General features: G+C 42.4%; 1 protein-coding gene across 2 annotated transcripts in view; it reads right to left on the bottom strand.

Moving 5' to 3' along the window:
- CRIM1 (cysteine rich transmembrane BMP regulator 1) overlaps positions 1-21,010 on the bottom strand; it is a 982,593-nt gene that overhangs the window by 364,262 nt on the left and 597,321 nt on the right. For both annotated transcript variants that reach the window (XM_068232129.1, XM_068232130.1), the window contains exons 6-7: positions 16,206-16,388; positions 6,991-7,188 (exon numbers count right to left, since the gene is read on the bottom strand). In XM_068232129.1, the coding sequence (XP_068088230.1) occupies positions 6,991-7,188; positions 16,206-16,388 (381 nt within the window). The remainder of the gene's footprint in view (positions 1-6,990; positions 7,189-16,205; positions 16,389-21,010) is intronic.

Below are 21,010 nucleotides of genomic sequence, written 5' to 3'. Positions count from 1 at the left end.
AGCGACTATTTCGGAGGGTAAATAGAGGAGAGGGATTCCCTACTCAAAAAACGTTCCTGCAGGCTTTCCAGAGCTCCCATTGGGCAGCTCTCTCTTCCCGGTTTCGCCCCCTGCCGCTTTCACGCCTCCCTTAGGCATCCCTTAGGGTGAGGCATCAGTAGAGACGTTTCTTTGTGAAAGTAGGATCAGTTAGGTCACAGTAAAATATTGATAACCATTACCGATATTTGACTATCGTAAGTACAGTATTATCTGTAAATGTACAGATGTTCCACTAGTGACTATTTCTGGTGCCCTTCATGCAGGAGTATAGCCTTCACACCGTGGCAACTTTGTTACTATGTTATGGAAAAATTATTGTATTATGAAACCTTTTTTTGTTAGAGATAGTTCTACAGGCATGTTGATTATGGTCGGTGGTTTTGTCCATTCTGTAGAAGGCTCTAACATATGACTTTCATATTTCTGCTATTTGCAGTAGAGATGTGTTAGGCAGGAGTTTGAAGTAGAAATGTTATAGCCTTCTAAATAAGTACTGGGTTCCGATTTCTGAAAAAGGGTTTGTTTACAATGAATATCCCTCTGACCCTGACCACAAATCCGCTCTGTATAAAAGTCTGATTGTAGGTACAATGACTGCTGACTCCAATTACATGTCTAAATCAACTTTCAGTATATCCCACACTAAAAAAAACTGGGCTTTCAGATGTAGCCGGTGGCATAAAATAAGCAGCACAAGGTCAAAGGGCGTGCAGTCATTTCACACTGCGTTAAAGGTATTTATCGCTTATGGTTAAGCAGAGGCCCTTTCTCTGGTCCAACTGTCAATCATATGTTTGAGAGGCATGTAAATAATTGGCATGCATTTACCAGCTACACTGTTTGAGAAGGCAGTGTTTGATCTTCTACTCTGCACTGACCCTAGACCTATTTTAATTTGTTAAGCTGTATAGCTGTGGAATTATCTATTTATTTCCCATCAAGTGAATGGAAATATTTTTTTTAGTTGTCACTTAGTGCACAGGAGCTCACAGGACAACTAAAGATGAACTTAAAATTACCTCAGAATTTGTAGATTATTTCAGCAAGATGTTTTTATAGCGCTGAGCTAAACGTATTACAGGGAGTGCAGAATTATTAGGCAAATGAGTATTTTGACCACATCATCCTCCTTTATGCATGTTGTCTGACTCCAAGCTGTATAGGCTCGAAAGCCTACTACCAATTAAGCATATTAGGTGATGTGCATCTCTGTAATGAGAAGAGGTGTGGTCTAATGACATCAACACCCTATATCAGGTGTGCATAATTATTAGGCAACTTCCTTTCCTTTGGCAAAATGGGTCAAAAGAAGGACTTGACAGGCTCAGAAAAGTCAAAAATAGTGAGATATCTTGCAGAGGGATGCAGCACTCTTAAAATTGCAAAGTTTCTGAAGCGTGATCATCGAACAATCAAGCGTTTCGTTCAAAATAGTCAACAGGGTCGCAAGAAGCGTGTGGAAAAACCAAGGGGCAAAATAACTGCCCATGAACTGAGAAAAGTCAAGCGTGCAGCTGCCAAGATGCCACTTGCCACCAGTTTGGCCATATTTCAGAGCTGCAACATCACTGGAGTGCCCAAAAGCACAAGGTGTGCAATACTCAGAGACATGGCTAAGGTAAGAAAGGCTGAAAGATGACCACCACTGAACAAGACACACAAGCTGAAACGTCAAGACTGGGCCAAGAAATATCTCAAGACTGATTTTTCTAAGGTTTTATGGACTGATGAAATGAGAGTGAGTCTTAATGGGCCAGATGGATGGGCCCGTGGCTGGATTGGTAAAGGGCAGAGAGCTCCAGTCCGACTCAGACGCCAGCAAGGTGGAGGTGGAGTACTGGTTTGGGCTGGTATCATCAAAGATAAGCTTGTGGGGCCTTTTCGGGTTGAGAATGGAGTCAAGCTCAACTCCCAGTCCTACTGCCAGTTTCTGGAAGACACCTTCTTCAAGCAGTGGTACAGGAAGAATTCTGCATCCTTCAAGAAAAACACGATTTTCATGCAGGACAATGCTCCATCACACGCGTCCAAGTACTCCACAGCGTGGCTGGCAAGAAAGGGTATAAAAGAAGAAAACCTAATGACATGGCCTCCTTGTTCACCTGATCTGAACCCCATTGAGAACCTGTGGTCCATCATAAAATGTGAGATTTACAAGGAGGGAAAACAGTACACCTCTCTGAACAGTGTCTGGGAGGCGGTAGTTGCTGCTGCACGCAATGTTGATGGTGAACAGATCAAAACACTGACAGAATCCATGGATGGCAGGCTTTTGAGTATCCTTGCAAAGAAAGGTGGCTATATTGGTCACTGATTTGTTTTTGTTTTGTTTTTGAATGTCAGAAATGTATATTTGTGAATGTTGAGATGTTATATTGGTTTCACTGGTAAAAATAAATAATTGAAATGGGTATATATTTGTTTTTTGTTAAGTTGCCTAATAATTATGCACAGTAATAGTCACCTGCACACACAGATATCCCCCTAAAATAGCTAAAACTAAAAACAAACTAAAAACTACTTTCAAAAATATTCAGCTTTGATATTAATGAGTTTTTTGGGTTCATTGAGAACATGGTTGTTGTTCAATAATAAAATTATTCCTCAAAAATACAACTTGCCTAATAATTCTGCACTCCCTGTAGTTTGCTACAAATAGTACAATGTGATGGATCAATTACACAGTGAAACTAAATGCACACCATTTTCTCTTCAACAACAGCAAACAATTTAATTGATAGTTTTGCCTCAGTACACTGATTAGAGTAGCTGTGAAATAAAGAAAAAATACAAATTATCATTTTTTTGCGATCAATGATGATTTAAGTTTCAATCATTTTAGTAAAATCATGAAATGGGAGTGGAACAATAATCCCAGCACTGTTGCTAATCATATTTTTGAATTTTCTGATTTAAATTTAAAAGTTCTAAGATTAATATTAACCACTTCAGGAAGGTATGGCAACTATGGCTAAAAAAAGGTTCTAAAGGAGTGGAAGACTTTGCATTATTGGGCTAGTTAGGATAGGTTCGGTATCTGATCTTTTTACTCTAAATTACCTTAAGGTGCCCTATAACGGTAGAATCTCCTGAACAATCCGATCCATCGCAAATGATCCTTCTGGCCCACCAACTGAGGGGAAAATTATGAGCAATGGTTCCGGAATTTGCATCTTACAACAACAACAACAAAACATTTGTACAGCACTGTTCTCTCGTAGGACCCAAAGCTTAAATAGAACAATCACTCTGCATCGAATGCCACCCGATCGATCATAAGGCTGGCAGCTTAGGAGATTGTACCCTAAATGGGCACCTTTATGTATGCACTTGTTACATAGGTGCAAACTATCATAGTTGATGCAGGCGAATTCCTTTGTCCTTTCACATGTGTTATTTTGCTGTTTGATCTGTTGAGATCATTAAATATGGGGGTTAATTGTTTACACATATTGCTGCATACTTATATTGATGTGGTCATGTAACCTTGCTGGCTAAAATACTATTAACCAACTACGTTGACTAAAGCCGCATCTACACGCGTAGATGCGGCCGCGATGTTCCTTATCAATCGAGCCGCTGATGCGGTTCGATTGATAAGATCCGAAAGGACGGATCTCCCCACCACCGATTCCCTGCTCGCTCCCCGCGAGGGGACAATGGGAGGTAATCGAGCGGAAGATAAGCGGCGCGGCGACGAGCGGGAATCGAGCGGGTATTGATCCTGGCGCACGCGCGGCGAGAGGAAGAGGCGATCCGGCGGCTAATCGAGCCGCCGGATCGCCGCCTCATCTACACGTGTAGATGAGGCTTAAAATTTTAACATGTGTATCACATGTATGCAATGTATGTCTATTCTTTACACAATAACAGATTCTGAAACTAAAAGTTCTGAGATGTGATCTTACAGCTGTAAGATATTACTTAAGAGATTATTTTATTTATCTTGGTTAACCCTTCAGTATAGAACCAGTATTAGAGTGTGGCGCTCTACACCTGTCAGTGCACAGCACCGTGAATACGAATGATAAAGTCCCACTCTGCACAAAAGTCCATGCACCAATGTCCCAGGTAGTAAATTTCAAAATTGCCGCAATCCTCTCCTCTATTTCAGTGTTGGCATACAGAGACGCTAGCACGGCGGTGGTGAGGACGTCCTGATACTGTTTTATTTACATGCGCATGATCTAAGTTTTAAATGTGAGTGCACTACTATCTTTTACTATTTTTTATTAAACGGAGTTATGCTATGATACTCTTTATTTGAGTTTAAAAGGGAGAAAGGTGCTGATTACGCTCAGGAAGTGTGTTGGAAAACGTGATTGCTGTGCACTGACAGGTGTAGAGCGCCACACTCTAATACTGGTTCTTTATGTTTTAGGGTGAATTTACCCACCCATGTGTGTGGCGATTCACTTGTCAGTTTTTCATTGTGTGGGTTACTCTAGGATATAGGTGTTAAGAGGAGCGCATCTGCCATATTATCCATAATTTTTAACCCTTCAGTATGATGTAGATTCCCAAATGAATGAAATTGGGCAATACAGGTCTTAATCTCCCCACCTGCATTTACAGTGGTTGCCTATCGGGTAACCCTGGTTTATGAGCATCAATTTACTTACTTACACTGTCCATCAAATCCAATACGTACTACACTATATTGGGCTCTCTATGTTTCTCTTTTTGTTACAAACTAACAAGTTTATCCAAACACAGGCAATATGCACAGACTATACAGAGTCTAATACCTTTCTTGACACAGAGCAATCACCACACGGATTAGTTTCTTTACCAATATTATAATTAATATTGCTTTAAATCTTATGACAACAAGGTGAGATTCATCTCATTAATACAAAAGAAGTGTTATGCAGATTTATCTCCTTATGTAGGAAGCCAATAAGAATCAAATGCAGGTAATTCGGTTTTTCAAAAGAAACAGTGCAGACTATGTAGCCTTTTACAAAGTTGTTAAAGATGTAAAATGTACGGATGTGTTCCTATTATGCATGTTACCTGGCACTCCACTGCTGCATGTTCACATCTCTGCCTTGAAACAGGGCACATTATGCAAACATACTTTCTATAGTGCATTTCTGAATAACGTGTCAGTGTTTACAAGCACATTACATAGCAATGCTTCAAGCTATGAAACTAATGTGCACTGCATTATGCCCACTGGGGATGGCATGCTTAGGAAAACTCATGGAGAAGCATGGGATCAGTTTGATCAGCCAACAGATTTGTAAGGTTCTGAGTTGCTGAGATGACTTCCTTGTTTAACCACTTGAGGACCACAGTATTAAACCCCCCAAACGACCAGGCCTTTTTTGTAAAATTGGCCACGGCAGCTTTAAGGCCAAGCTGCAGGGCCACACAACACAGCACACAAGTGATTCCCCCCTTTTCTCCCCACCAACAGAGCTCTCTATTGGTGTGGTCTGATCGCCCCCCTGTGATTATTTTTTTTTATAAATATTTATGTTATATTTTTTTCATTATTTTTTCCTATTTTCTTTATTATTCTTTTTTTTAACAATCCCTCCCTCCCCCCAGCAGGCCCAATCATGGCGATCGACTGTCATAGGGTTCTGCCTATGAGAGCCGATCGCTCTCTTGTCCCCCAGGGGGACAGCCGTGTGACACGGGTGTCCCCAGTACAGCGCTGCTGCTGATCGCAGCGCTGTATTAACAGTAAAGACTGCGGTTTCGCAAGTCTCCCGAGCGGCGATCGCCACTCGGAGACTGAAGGCGGGGCGGAGCTCTGCCCCCTGAGCAGGAGATGCGCGGGCAGCCTGCGCGCGATCTCCTGCAAACTGCTGCCCCAGGACTTTACGCCGATCGGCGTTAGGCGGTCCTGGGGCTGCCGCCGTGGCCATGCCCATCACCGTGACGTGGTCGGCAAGCAGTTAACACATGATCATGACAACATCATTATAGCAAATCAGAGCCTTACACATCTATCAGCTAATCCAACTGATCACATGCTTCTCCATGGCATTTCCATCCGTAATGATCACCTTATAGTGCAGGTGTTAGTCAATGCACATTGGGTTTGATGCACATAACAGCGGTGATATTGCCATGCACAGGCAGCGTACGGCAATGTTACCATTACCATCGCTAGTAAGTAGCGACTGACAGTATGCAGCAGTCTGGAAATCCAGTACTATCATCAGGGTGACACCCAACTGAACCCAAAACTGAGCAGTGCAAATTCTATTAGTAATCGAGTTGATAAGTTGATATAAACCGTGTACAGAAGCAAAGTTGTAGGCAGAATACTTTTTCCATGGGCCCAATGTGCTTTTTCAAGCAGTACTACTTGGTTTTCTTTTTTTTTCTTTGAATTTGGTGGTTGGTAATTTAATCAAATAAAACACAAAGTAGAAAGAACAATGTATGTCCGATTACATTTCCCAGAATTCCTGTATTAGAGAAAAAAATGTATCTACATGAGGAGGTGGGACTTCTAGTCACAGGAAGTAGATGTTGAGCAGTTGTAAGAGCTCATTTTGGTAACAGCAAGCTGGAGCCAGGTCTTAAGCCTGTAGGAACAGGTGCACAGGGAACCTTACAATGGGTTTCTCAGTTTTAAAAGTTGTGTCTCAAAGGTAATAGTCATAGTTAACACTAATCAACATGATTTATTTTCAAAAGTGACTGTTCAGAGAAACTGACCATCTCTTGGCTGCAAATACAAAGCCATCTTCTAGATGGCATCACCTGAATGTAGAGCGGGGGAACTGTGATCATGTGTCACAATAAGCATAGGTATGTGGCTGCTGCTCTATTATAACTGAAAACGCATTGCAGAAGATTGAGCACCTGGCATGATAAACAAAAACTGTTTTTCTTACTTGCCTGGATTTAAGATATAAACTCATTTCTAGGACAAGCTACCAACAGAGCAGATACTGTGTGTTTTTCCCTTTTGTAAAGGCCTACCTTCACACACTGGGCAGCACTCTCCAGGCACTTTCACTGGCTTCAGACAGCTCTGTCCACACGCTGTGGCCACGCAGTGTGGCTCTCCATTAATGCACTGGCAGAAGGTGCAGTCATCTTCTCTCCAGCGGTCTCCATGGCTTCTTATTTGACCATTAGCATAACAGCCAGCAGGATCATGCACTGGGTACACCGGGTCTGTTGGAAACACAAGAGGAGTTACATGATCATAAAGTTTTCTGAACCTGGCACTGCTAAGGTTCTTTGGGCTTAATGAACATTAAAGGTGGCCACTAATGATAAAAATTGCCAAACAATCGTTTACCAACGATTCGTTGTATGAACAATCAGAAATTATCATTTGGGAGCACTAATCCATACCTCCCAACTTTTTGAGATGAGAAAGAGGGACACTTAAGCCACGCCCCTGCCACACCCCCTGATCACGCCCGCTTCACACCCCTAGTCCTTTCTATCCTGGTTCATTTTCCTTCATATTAACATTTTAAAGAGGAACTCCAGTGAAAATAATGTAGTAAAAAAAGTGCTTCATTTTTTACCATAATTATGTATAAATGATTTAGTCAGTGTTTGCTCATTGTAAAATCTTTTCTCTCCCAGATTTACATTCTGACATTTATTACATGGTGACATTTTTACTGTGGGCAGGTTATGTAGCTGCTTCTTGCTGTTTTGGCTGTTAAAGACAGCTGTAAACAGCTAATTCCTGTCTGTGAACATTGTTACATTGTGGCAGTTTGCCCAGAGTACCGCGGTACTCAGAGCTTCTTGTGGGAGGGGTTTCAGCACAAAATCAGCCATACAGCGCCCCCTGATGGTCTGTTTGTGAAAAGCATTATTTTTCTCATGTAAAAGCAGTTGGCTGATGGTGTAATGGTTAAGGGTTCTGCCTCTGACACGGGAGACCAGGGTTCGAATCTCGGCTCTGCCTGTTCAGTAAGCCAGCACTAATTCAGTAGGAGACCTTTGGCAAGTCTCCCTTACACTGCTACTGCCAATAGAGCGCGCCCTAGTGGCTGCAGCTCTGGCGCTTTGAGTCCGCAAGGAGAAAAGCGCAATATAAATGTTATTTGTCTTGTCTTGTCTTAAAAGGGGGTATCAGCTACTGATTGGGATAAAGTTCAATTCTAGGTTGGAGTTTCTCTTTAAGATTAGAAATATATCAATTTGAAGGATAGGAATAAAGTTTAGAGTCAAACACATTTTTAGTAGAGAAATATATATATTTACATAGAAAGAGGGACAAAGTCCTGAAACAGGGACAAATGAGGAGGAATGAGGGACAGAGCTACCAAAGAGGGACTGTCCCTCCAAAAGAGGGACAGTTGGGAACTATGCTAATAGATAAAACTCTCCCAACCAATCCGATCAGATTAATGAAACCAATCAGATATTGGGATCAATTTCATTAATCTGATTGATTGGTTGGGAGAGTTTTATCTATTAGTGGTCCCAAACAATAATTTCAGATCGTTCATACAAAGAATCGTTCATAAACGATCGTTCGGCAAATTGCATCATTAACGGCCACGTTTAATAAAATACATGGGGCTTGATTCACTGAGACAAATAGCATGCCTTATCAAAGTTAGCATGCCTTATCAAAGTTAACACGGCTTATCAGAGTAGCGTAGCGAGTGCTACGAACCCACAGGGGCTCAGGGCAGGATAAGTGGAGCTCTTGTCATTGCCAATTAGCAAGCATAAGTTCGCGATGCTACTCTGATAAGGCGTCTTAACTCTGATAAGGTGTGCTAACTTTGATAAGGCATGCTATTTGTCTTTGTGAATCAAGCCCATGGTCTGTCAAACCTGCTTTACAAGTCTCACCTGCACAATAGTAAAACAAAGCAAGCTGGAGGTTTAGTGAAATAGTGCTTGGGGATTGTAGTCAGGGGCACACATCCATACTAAAGCCCTGTAAACGCGGGAAAAATAAAAAAAAAATCGAGAGAAACTAACCACGGATCATTCCGATATCGATGGGAGAATAAGTAGCAAACAACATTTTCAAACAAACAATCTGCAACGTTTCAGGTGCGTTAAGAACAACTGGCGTGATTGATCACATCGGCAGATAATCGTTCATAGTCAGCCGTGTGTACAGAGCTATGAACGATTATTAAATGATGAGTCCAGGAAGTCTACAGTGATTGGTTCACGTTTTGCATTGTTTAATGAGCGGAACGTTTACAGCATCGCCCATCGATACACCACGTCACCCGGATATCTTGAGAGATTGATCATGGACAATCGTTTTGTTGCATGATTCACGCAATCTATCTCTAAGTGGGTATGGAGCTTTAGTGGGTATATAGCTTTAGATGGTTTTCAAATAAATCCAGGTAGTCCGGAATTTATTAGACAATGTAGACTCCAACCATTCTTCCCAATCACTTAGAATTTTAAATGAAACATCATCATTCATGTTGCCTGAAACGTATATGCATTGATTGACCTACAAAGACCCTGTCTAGTCAGTCACTTACTGGCACTTTTCAGTAAACAGTATAAAAGAATTCAATTTCAATTCAATTATCTGCCCAACTAATTCTATCTTCTGCTATCATTAATCTTAATGAAGATGTACAGGAACATCTTAATTTCACAAGTTCTCATTGTGAGAAAGGAAGATTGCTGTCAATAGGAATTTATGCATGCCCTTGATGCACTGGTAAAGAAAAGGGAAAAAAATAAGGAGAAGGAGATTTATGTTAAAGGACTGACATTTGTGTGAAGATCGCTAGCATAGCTGCCAAATAGCAGCTTTCTTTATAAAGAACGCATAGCATGCGGAGCTCGGCTGGGCCAAACCTGCATGACTTCACAAGATTTTGGCCATAATGATTGTGAACAATAATTTTGGCTGACAAAGAATAAGATGCAGTGCTTTGCTCCATAATACACAGCAACAGTTTTGCAGTCTCTTTTTCGTTTGTTTATGGTGAACCAGCGACCGCTTGGGCAATCATGTCGAGACTAAGCACCGGCAAAGTGTACAGGTCATACTTGGGGTACTGCTTCCAAGGCATCCCTTCCACTAATTACCCAATTGCACACACTGGGTGATTTTCCATGTACAGTCAATGAATGGCAACTTTATAAGGACTTATGCCACTGACAACACAAGCATTACCAATGTGGGAACTGCGTAACACGTCAATTACGTCAGTGGTATAAATATTGGATATAACAATTTTAATAAACTTTCACGAATATGCACCACCAGTATCTGTCAGACAAGTCTTTATTCACTTTAACCGGTTCAGCGCCGCAGTGCCGAAAATCTCATGCATCCGAGCAACGTTCACCTCCCATTCATTCGCCTATAACTTTATTGCTACTTATCACAATGAATTGATCTATATCTTGTTTTTTCCACCACTAATTAGGCTTTCTTTGGGTAGTACATTTTGCTAAGAATTATTTTTTTCTAAATCCATTTTAACAGGAAGATTAAGAAAGAAATGAAAAAAAATCATTATTTCTCAGTTTTTGGCCATTATAGTTTGAAATTAATATACGCTACCGTAATTAAAACTCATGTATTTTATTTGCCCATCTGTCCCGGTTATTACACCGTTTAAACGATGTCCCTATCACAATTTATGGTGCCAATATTTCATTTAGAAATAAAGGTGCATTTTTTCAATTTGCGTCCATCACTATTTATAAGCTTATAATTTTAAAGAATATAATAACATACTTTCTTGACATGCATATTTAAACAGTTCAGACCCTTGGGTAACTATTTATGATGTTTTTTTTTTTATTGTATTTTTTTTTTTTTTTTTTTTAAATGAAAAGTGTATGTGGGTAATTTTTGGTGTGGGAGGGAAATTGCTAATTTTAAATGTAAGATAATGTAATTCTTTAATTAAAACTGTGTGTGGGTGTAGTTTACTATTTGGCCACAAGATGGCCACCATGAGAAAAGTCCTGGATGCGAACGATGTCGCATCCAGGAACTTAAATGCAGGGGAGTTGTTTCCTGGGGGGCAGAAATACCACCCTCTCTGGATAGAAAGTGTCGGTATTTCTGCGGGGAAGTTAGATCGGTGAATGGGAATTATATTCCCATTCACTGATCAGGGGGCTAGCAGCGGGCGCGCCTGATCGCGCGCACCACGCAGGGAAAGTAGCAGTGCCTTTCTGGACGAGAAAGCTCGTCCAGAAAGGCCGAACTGGTTAACTAACGTTTCAAACCAAAAATGAGCTACATGCGACAACCATATATAGATACAGTTACTGTTATGCATACTTCCAGAATAAAACTTTAACTTATTCATATATATATATATATATATATATATATATATATATATATATATATATATATATATATATATATACTGTGTATATATATATATATATATATATATATATTACAGTGGGATGTGAAAGTTTGGGCAATGTTGTTAATCATCATGATTTTCCTGTATAAATTGTTGGTTGTTACGATTAAAAATGTCAGTTAAATATATCATATAGGAGATACACACATTGATATTTGAGAAGTGAAATGAAATGTATTGCATTTACAGAAAGTGTGCAATAGTTGTTTAAATAAAATTAGGCAGGTGCATGTATTTGGGCACTGTTGTCATTTTACTGATTCCAAAACTTTTAGAACTAATTATTGGAACTCAATTATGCTTGGTAAGCTCAGCGACTCCTGACCAACATACACATTTTTTAATAATTTCAGCTCACGGGGATTTTTCACCTAATGGGCCATATGCAATTCTCTTTTTCACCTGAGTTTTCACCTAGGAGATAATTTTTAATCTTCGATTTTAAATAACTTTCCAGCACTTTTCAACTATAAAAGTACCAAAAAGTAGGTGAAAAAGTACTAACAAAATTATTTTGAGTATTTTCTTGGTTTCTGGTGGCTTAAAAATGCATTTTATTGACAAGTTAAAAAATATCACCTAGGAGAAAACTCAGGTGAAAAAGTGAATTGCATATGGCCCAATGTATCAGAGCAATTTTCACCTCCCATTCATTCGCTAATAACTTTATCACTACTTATCACAATTTATTGATCTATATCTTGTTTTTCCGCCACTAATTACACTTTCTTTGGGTGGTACATTTTGCTAAGAATTATTTTTTTTATAAATGCATTTTAACAGGATTAATAAGAAAAAAAATTCAATACAGTTTTCGGCCACTATAGCTTTAAAATAATCCACGCTACCATAATTAAAACCTATGTATTTTATTTGCCCGTTTGTCTCGGTTATGACACCATTTAAATTTTGTCCCTATCACAGTGTATGGCGCCAATATTTTATTTGAAAATAAAGGTGCATTTTTTCCATTTTGCATCCATCACTATTTACAAGCTTATAATTTAGAAAAAAATTCGTAGTATACCCCTTCAAATGCATATTTAAAAAGTTCAGACCCTTAGGTAACTATTTATGTCTTTTTTCTTTTTCTTTTTTTTTAATTGTAATTTTTTTTTTCCATTAAAAATTTTACTTGGGTAATATTTTGGTGTGGGAAATAAACAGTTAATTTTTAATGTTTTTATTTGTGTAAAATGTAATGTAAAATATATGTAGATGTAGTTTTACTATTTGGCCACAAGATGGCCACCTTGAGTTTTTTCCCTCCTTGTGCTTCTCGCTTCACGTCCGGGAGGCAGAAATGGTTAAGGAGGTCAATTGTAAGTTTCCCTCCTCTTGCATATATTTTTGGAGCACTAATTCATGAATGATTATTACAGGCGATGGAAATCTAAAATGTGTCCATGGTTTGAGAGATGAACTTGAATAAAACTGCTCTGGAAGCAGGTGAATCTAACATTCCCAACTTCAGAGACCGCACCACATTTATATGCACATCAGGTTGCCTGAGGGACATACTATGCCACCTGTACATCCGCCCCCCCTCTGACACACCTTTTACCAATAGCAGCTGGTGAGTACTGCACATTCTGCAGGTGGATTTTACTATCCCATTCTGTGTCATCTATTGTCTCTCACTTCCTTGATGAATAAACCTTCAGCTATCACACTCAGTGTACTGCATGTTTGTATTAACCGTATAACCCCTTCACTGAAAACAATGAATGTTACAAAATGCACCAGCCTGGGTTCTGTATCAGGCACTTCCTGGCCTCCTGGATCCTGACACTGTAGGTTAATATTTACTTGAATAAAATCCATATAAAAGTTCTTATGCATAGTGAACGGCAGGCTTGGTCCCCTGGGTAATGACCCCACACAGGGCTGCTACTTTTCTCTTTGAATGGATGAATGGATCAGTAAGCGGCACCAGGCCCATCAGATGCTGGAAGCAGATGTTTGCAGCAGATGCGCAGTATCCTCAGCATTATGTGGGAAGTGAGCAGCAATGTAATCAGACAGCGATGCACACTGAAGACATACATTCGAGGTGATTGAGTAATGGAGATAATGCCATTTCCCTTGTGCTACAGAACACTCCTGCCAAATGCCAGGGAAATGAGGACTGTGTGTCTTGTGGTAACTATAAAAGCTGCGCACATATATTCTCGGGAAGAGTCTCGCCGTGTTGTTGCGCTCTGGCAGTAAATTGTTTGGTCAATACTTCCTTCTCACATTGGCTTTCCACAAATCATTGCTCGGTGCCCAAAATCATTTATGGATCAGCGATTTTCTGTATTCCCCATAAATTATAGCCCTAGTTCAGGCATGTGGTTTTTTTGAAAGCTTATTATGTGGAATATTTCTTCATTTGTAAAGCACAAAGTTTTGCATGTTGCACATGAATCCTTTTAGTCTTTTTTTTTTTATTATTATTATTTTTTTTTTCTAACATTGCTAGCATTGCAAAACGTTTTCCTGTGTGAAGGTCAGATGTAGTTTGGTTAGATTAAATAGCATATCATTAAAGTGACCTGAGCACCATTTAAAAAAAAAACAAAAAAAAACACAAATGTTCCCATAATAGAAGTTTGTAATGGTGCGTGCCATTTGGGGAGAGGGGGGGTTAGGGGGCATCATTTCTTACCTGTGGGGTGCTGTGCCTCTAGCCCCTACTGCATTTCCCATCTTCTCCCCTGACCAGCAGCATTTGGAGGATTTTGAAGCTCCCGGCAGTGTCTCTCACGATGCACACTATGCAACTCAGCAGTGAGATGTACTCTGTGGGTGCGAGTACAGAGCTGTACTCGCACCCACAGACTACATCCCCCAGCATGCCTTGTGGCGCAGGTGTGAGAGAAAAACCCAGAAGTTTCAAAATCTTCCAGATGTTGTCAGTTAGGGTAGAAGGTGGCAAATGTTGTACAGGCCAAGGGCCAGAGGAACAGCACCCCATAGGTAAGTAATGATGCCCGCCCATTAAACACATACTGTTATGAACCTCCCTTATGGGGAAGGTCATTAAAAAAAAAGAAATGGTGCTTAGGTCGCTGACTCTGTGTATAATAAGCATTTACTCCCCCAAAGTGTTTATAAAAATAAAGTTAAATAAATGAAAGTTGATAAGAGCGCTAAAAATCTTTTGTTTTTTAAACATATTGGGAAAGTATGGTAAGGTTTAAACACGCCGAGCAATGCACAAAGCCCTCTGCATCACAGACCTGTACACCTCACAATAAATATACTGAAAGACCTGTCTGCCCGAAAGCCACACAGGTGCTTTACACAGGTTTACTGTAAAAATGACAGATATTGTATGTGATGCAGAGTTGCTAGTAGAGATACTTTTTTACTCTGATAACTGTTGTAAGGAAAGTGACCCACTTACCTTTACTTACTAGGTGATGGTTTACAAATTTCGATATTTTTTTTTTTTGGGGGGGGGGGGGGGGGGGGGCTCCAAATAAGTTTTAGTACGTGCAGTACAAGCTTATCTATATCACTGCTGCCTAGACACACTGTTGAAGACACACAATTCCTAATTTCAGCTTCATGTAATGGTTCATGACAAGTCTAGAATTATTATTTGCACCATGCAATGCATATCTTTGAATATACATAGTTTAAGATCTGTTCGCTGAGGAGTCTATGCGCTTTAGCTGCTTAATCTGAGGAGCTCTGGACCCCAGCGCAAGTTTTAAATTAGGCCCCTCATGCACTCTATACCAAACAGTAGATATGGAGCACAAGTACCTGCCAAGGATAGCCTCAGTGTCAAAGAGGTAGAGTATTAAGATATGAGCACATGCTGTATTGAACTTGGTCATGGTGGCCAATAAAGACCGCCTCTGTCGAGAGTCGTAAGTCAATCCAAAGTGTGTACAACGGGCACCTGACATCTGCTAAAGAGATTGCATCCCGGATCTTAGGTGATCCCCAAAGGCGAACAAACAATGATTGTGCTGTTCTTCCCTCTCCAGAAATCCACTCTGTCCTGCGTTGCTTGTTGAACTCCCTCCATAGATACAGAGGCATCACTATCTTGGAGACCAGTGACGCATGTGTACAGCGTCATCACTTGTGATAAGTGTGTACCGGGTTTCAGCAGGGGATTGGAATAGCTTGTTAATGATTACTACTATTCAATCACATATTTAGGTACTCATTTCAAGTATAGCACCAATGTAGAGTTTATCCAGCAGTTGAAGGATGGCTCCTGGTGGGCCCCTCTGGTTCAGGGGTCCGAGTGTGGTCACACATACCCTTCTGCTAATACACTGCTTTTAAAGTTTGACTCTCCAACTCTGGCTCTGAAGAGGACCTTAAATGTAAAGCAGTGCTGAACAACTCCTGTCCTCAAGGGCTGAGGCCCTCACATATTCCTGGACCTGCCCAAATGCATTGATGGGACTGAATCAGTAAAGGTGTGGTCCATCAAGTAGAACACATTCCTCAGTCCATCCTAAACATGGACATGAATATGGCCTTTGAGGACTGGAGATGGACAGCCCTAAGGTAGAGTACATACTTCTAGCCTATCCTTGAATTGGAGTTGGTGCACATAGTTTGACATGGAATCATTTACAGTATAGAAAAGCATAGCCGGCAGTCTTGAATGAAGAAGTGCTCCTTAATGCTGGATTGTGTTTACATGATTTATGAATTGTAAAACTGTATGTATAATCCACTTTCTATGTGATTTCAATAGTAAGTAAGTTAATTTATGTATTGGAATTAGCAACTTAATTTTCATAGAGAAAAAGTACAAAAGTGTTTCAGCAGTTTTTCTGAAGTTGAAGTTCTAGCTATGATACAAGTACTGGCAACCAGCCCTACCTTCACAGACTGGACAGCACTCTCCTTCTGGCACATAATAGCGGTCGCAGTGCAATTCACCGCACTGAGCTGAGAAGCAGATGGAAACGCCTCCCTGACATCGGCAGAAGCGACAGGCATCCATGCGAAACATGTCCCCATCGTAGTACTCCACATTATTAAAAATGCATGCTGTCTTTGTCTCTAAAGAAAGAAAAACAGAACATGGCCTTTAGTCTGGTAAATGAGAGTTACTGACACTTCGGAACATTTAATACTATAGGCATTATGCTTTTTCTGCAGTTTTTTTTTTCATTTACAAAAACCCATCAAGAAAAAAATAAATTAATAATGATATTCACTACTAATGTCATAGATAAGAGAGACATTCATAGTCTCCACTAGGAGAATGGAATCATGGATTGTGCAGGAATATAATAGATAGAAACAAAACATTTGGATAGATCCAGAATTTGAAAAACATAGAGGTCTAGGTGTATCCTTGACAGTGGCCACAGCACTTTATAGAGTACACAGTCATGTCACTAACTGTCCCTCGGCAGATATCGCAGTCTAATCCCTACTGTAGTTATAGTCGTATACCTAGCATAGCCTTTTACGCACATTGACCTCAATCCACTAAAGTTAACTCTTCAATCCTTAAAATAACGCCAGAATTCAAAAGTAAAGGACAGGCTGTTAATTAACTGCTTGAGAAAATAACTACAGAGGAGGTAACTTAACTACAGAGGAGGTAACTTAGGGAATGAAGAGGTAGAATAACTCTCTCACTGTGTGGTGGCAAGTTTTCTCTTGCCTTATTATCTCCAGCATGATCTTAGTGAATTGAGGCCATTGAGTGTGAAATTATTCATTTATCAGCATGTTTTTGGAATGTGGGAGGACACCAGAGTGCCCAGATGAAACACACGTAAACATGGACTAACACATACATACCCACGATGGTTAAATATCTGCAAATCTGACACACTGATCTGCCAAACAGCCTTTAGTATTACCTCTCATTCTCATCCTCACATTTACAGTCTGTCACAGGAGCCCTAGTGGTCTGACCGCACTTAGCCTTCTAAACGGTGCCAGCGCACAGATCGTGCGAACTCTGGTCGCAGTCAATGCGCAGGAACCGTTAAGAATTAGCCGCAGACAGCCCAGAAGGGAGCCCGTGAGACACGGGTAATTACAACGTACACACGATTCCACGGTATCTGCCACCACCACTGGTATGGGCCAGTGGACCCGATTTACTGACTGACTAGTCCTGCGAATAAAACGGTTAAACACACGGTATTCTGTCTAGCCAACAACAAACAAACAGTAGCGTATCTTCAGAGACCCGGGATCAGTTCTGTGTGTGCTGATAAGCAGGGTAGCGGAACAGTGAATGACTTGGAGGAAGTCTTTTATTCACAGCAATATAAATAATTAATATATACAGACAATTATTAAAATCAACAATTATTAAAACAGTAATAGCCAGTATAAAAAATAAAAGAAGGGAGAAAAATACTTAGTTCCTGGAAAGATGTCCTTTTTGTGGGAAAAATCAGAGTTCTGGGTTTCAATCAAAGTTCAGAGTTCAGACCAGGTGGATGCCAGCATATCCTCAAGCTGGCACCGATGAGTTCAAGATGTTTTCAGGGTGGAGGACACTGAGTTTGGGTCCTCTGCCATTCTTATGCCCCTGATTCAGTAGGAGGGAGTGAGGGCGGGCCCACACACCCCCTTAGAATATGAGATGAGTCCTCCCCTTGTCCTGGGGACCAGAAATCATACCTTAACCATATATGGGCTCTATCTCACAGAACCGTACAGGTCAGGGCAGATTTACTAATATTTTCAGGTCTGCCTCGATGTACCCAGCAGCCTGATACCAAACATGAGGGGTGGGACCCTTGTGGTATCAGCAGGGCACTTTCGAACTGCCTAACTGGCAGTCTTTCCCTCAGAATGGTCTGAAATTCCTTCAGAACCAGCGCCAGATAGGGCCAAGCATGCTCTGTTAGTTTGGAGGGTCTGCCAGCCTGGCAACACAGAAAATATGATACATATAGCAGTTTATGGAATATGAGATACCCCTGGGATTGATAGCAGGTCATTCCCAGGCAAAGGCTCTTTGAAGTTTGGGGCAGCTAGCTAGGTGTCAGCTCCCCTGCTGGGAGGGAGCCAGAGGGTCTGGCTTTTCTCCCAACTAGATTGCTTCTGTCATGGTCTCTACCTGATGGATGGGCCATCAGCACAGCTTGAAGCCAGGGACTCTCTGGGCCCAGGCTCATTAGCATATCAAAAGAGCCATCCAGCAGTTGGGCTGGTGCTATCTCTCTGCTGAAAAAAAAGACTTCAGCTGCCCCTACACACTCAACCCAGATTGTATCGATTTGAAGCGCAATCGATGCAAAGAATCGAGTGCGATCGCTTTTCTTCACGGGCGGTTACAGGACGCGCCTGCGGCCCCACAACCGTTTGTGACAGCCCCCCCTGGGGAGAAGGCAGATAGACATGCATCAGCAAGATGTGTGTCGGTGCCGCTAACCTGCGAGATCTGATCTAGTTCCCCGTTGGCGTTCTGGGGTCGGCTGCCCGCTGCGTGTCGGCCAACCTGGCTGACGGGTCTCGGGTTGCCGGTGCGGCGGGAAAACCTATTGGAGCCTGTGGCTCGGTTCCCCTGGACCGGTCGCGGTCTGCTACCCTCAGGGTTGACCCGACGTGGACCGTTCTGGACAGGGCGTTTGCGCCACTGCAGTCGGACGTGGTGTCTGCCGGGACTGCTGACAACGGGCAGTGGGTTGGTTAGGTCAACAGCCAGCCCACACAGGGTTCCCCTGCTAAGTGGCTGTGGACCTAAGGGAACCCCGCGGGAATCCCTGGACCTTCCCAGCTCCTGACAGACGGCACATGCTCTGCAGTAGTTTGCTACATCCCTGTTCATCCGGGGCCAATAAAACTGGTTCCCAATACCGGCAAGTGTCTTGCGGACCCCTGAGTGCCCTGTCAGAGGATTACCATGTGCGGATTTCAGCACATGTCCCCTGAATGCACTCGGGACCACAAGCCATTTGGTATTCGCGTGGGATCTACCTGTAGGGGGCTGTACAGACTCACTGTACAGTCTCCCACCTTCCCAGTACACCTTGAAAGCGGCCCCGTCTGCGAGGGGCTCAGCGGCTTGCTGCCTGAGCACCTTCAGGCTTGGGTCACTTTGTAGTGCGGCTGAGAATACGGCGCTGTCAGTTTCAGCCAACTGGCTCATGTCACACGAGGCCAGCGGCTGAAAGGTCTCATCCCTGCGGTCAGAGGAGGGGGAGGAGGCCGGAACCCCCTCCACCTGTTCTGAGCTCGGGTTCTGAGCAGTGCAGCTGCGCGGTACTGCTAGCACAGGTACACTGTCAGAATGGCACAGACGGACATTACTCAAATCATCATTGCATGCAGTAATGACATTGACAGGTATAGACATTTTTTCATTACAGACAGGTTGTACAGTAAACTCAGGTACAGTTACAGCATCATCACAACAGACAGTCTGTACATCAAACTCAGGTGCCTTTGAAGCAGGCACTATTGAACCTGGTACCCTTGAACTGGGCACATTCAACCCACCTCCCCCTGGTGCTCCCCCAAGTGTATAAAGTACCTGGTGGTGGGTGGAGAGTCCGTCTCCTTCCGCGAGCGACAAGGCGGTCGTGGCAGGTTCATAGTAGGACACAAGCTTGCCCAAATCAGTCCCCAGCAACACAGGGACTGGGAGAACCTTCATAACCCCAACAACCCTTTCGTGGACCCCTCCTCCCCAATCCAGCTTCACTCTCGCGTGGGCTATGTGAAAAAGGGTGCCCTCTACTCCAGTACGGGCAAGGGATCGGCTGGGGCTGATGCTCTCCTTTGGCACAAGGTGTGAGTGGACTAACGTAATGTCAGCTCCGGTGTCTCTGAATCCGGTGACAACTTTGCCGTTCACTCTAACAAGTTGCTGCTGGTCGGTTCGGTCGCGGATTTCCTTTCCGCGGGCAAACAGGACAAAATCTGATGATCCAGGCTGTGGTTCGCTGGCGGGTTGCCTCTGCTGTGGGTGAGGTACAGGTGATGCAGATGATCCAGGTGCTGGTGGTGTCTGTCTCCGCTCCGGACAGTCGAATTTCATGTGTCCGGGCTGGCGGCAGTAGTGACAGGTGACCTCTCCAGGGGCTGCAGCCCTGGGTGCAGAAGCTGTGCTGGATGGCCTCTGTGGCTGACGGCTCACAGGGGCAGGGGAGTCTGCCGAGGTATTGGGCTGACCTCCTCTCCAGCTGGATGGGACAGTTCTGCGTGTATTAGCCACCCGGGTAGTTGCAAAAGTCTCAGCAAGGTCTGCAGCGACAGTGGCTGAAGCCGGCCTGCGTTCTAACACAAACTGTCGTACATCAGCAGGGCAAATGTTCAGAAATTGTTCGAGGACTATCAAGTCCTCTAGGACGCCATAAGACCCTTTGGTGAGGCCTAGAGTCCACTGGCGGAGTGTGGTGAGCAAGCTGCCGACCACATCTCGGTACGAATCAGAAGACTTTTTCTGCCAGGCCCTGAACTTTTTCCGATAGGCTTCTGGCGTCAGCTGGTACTTAGTAATGATAGCGTCTTTTATAGCGGCATAATCATTATCTTTCTCCGCAGGCAATTCTGCGAAAGCATCAAGCGCTTTGTAGCGCAGCAAAGGTGTCAGACGTCTGGCCCACTGGTCTTGGGACAGACGATACTGACGGCATGCTTTTTCAAAAGACAGCAAAAACAAGTCAATGTCTGTGTCTTTTTCAATATTAGCAAATTTAAATTTT

The sequence above is a fragment of the Hyperolius riggenbachi genome, chromosome 4, assembly GCF_040937935.1.
Source record: "Hyperolius riggenbachi isolate aHypRig1 chromosome 4, aHypRig1.pri, whole genome shotgun sequence".
Classification (NCBI taxonomy): Eukaryota; Metazoa; Chordata; class Amphibia; order Anura; family Hyperoliidae; genus Hyperolius; species Hyperolius riggenbachi.
The sequence above is the reverse complement of the archived record's forward strand: the minus strand, read 5'-3'. Positions and strand labels throughout refer to the sequence as shown.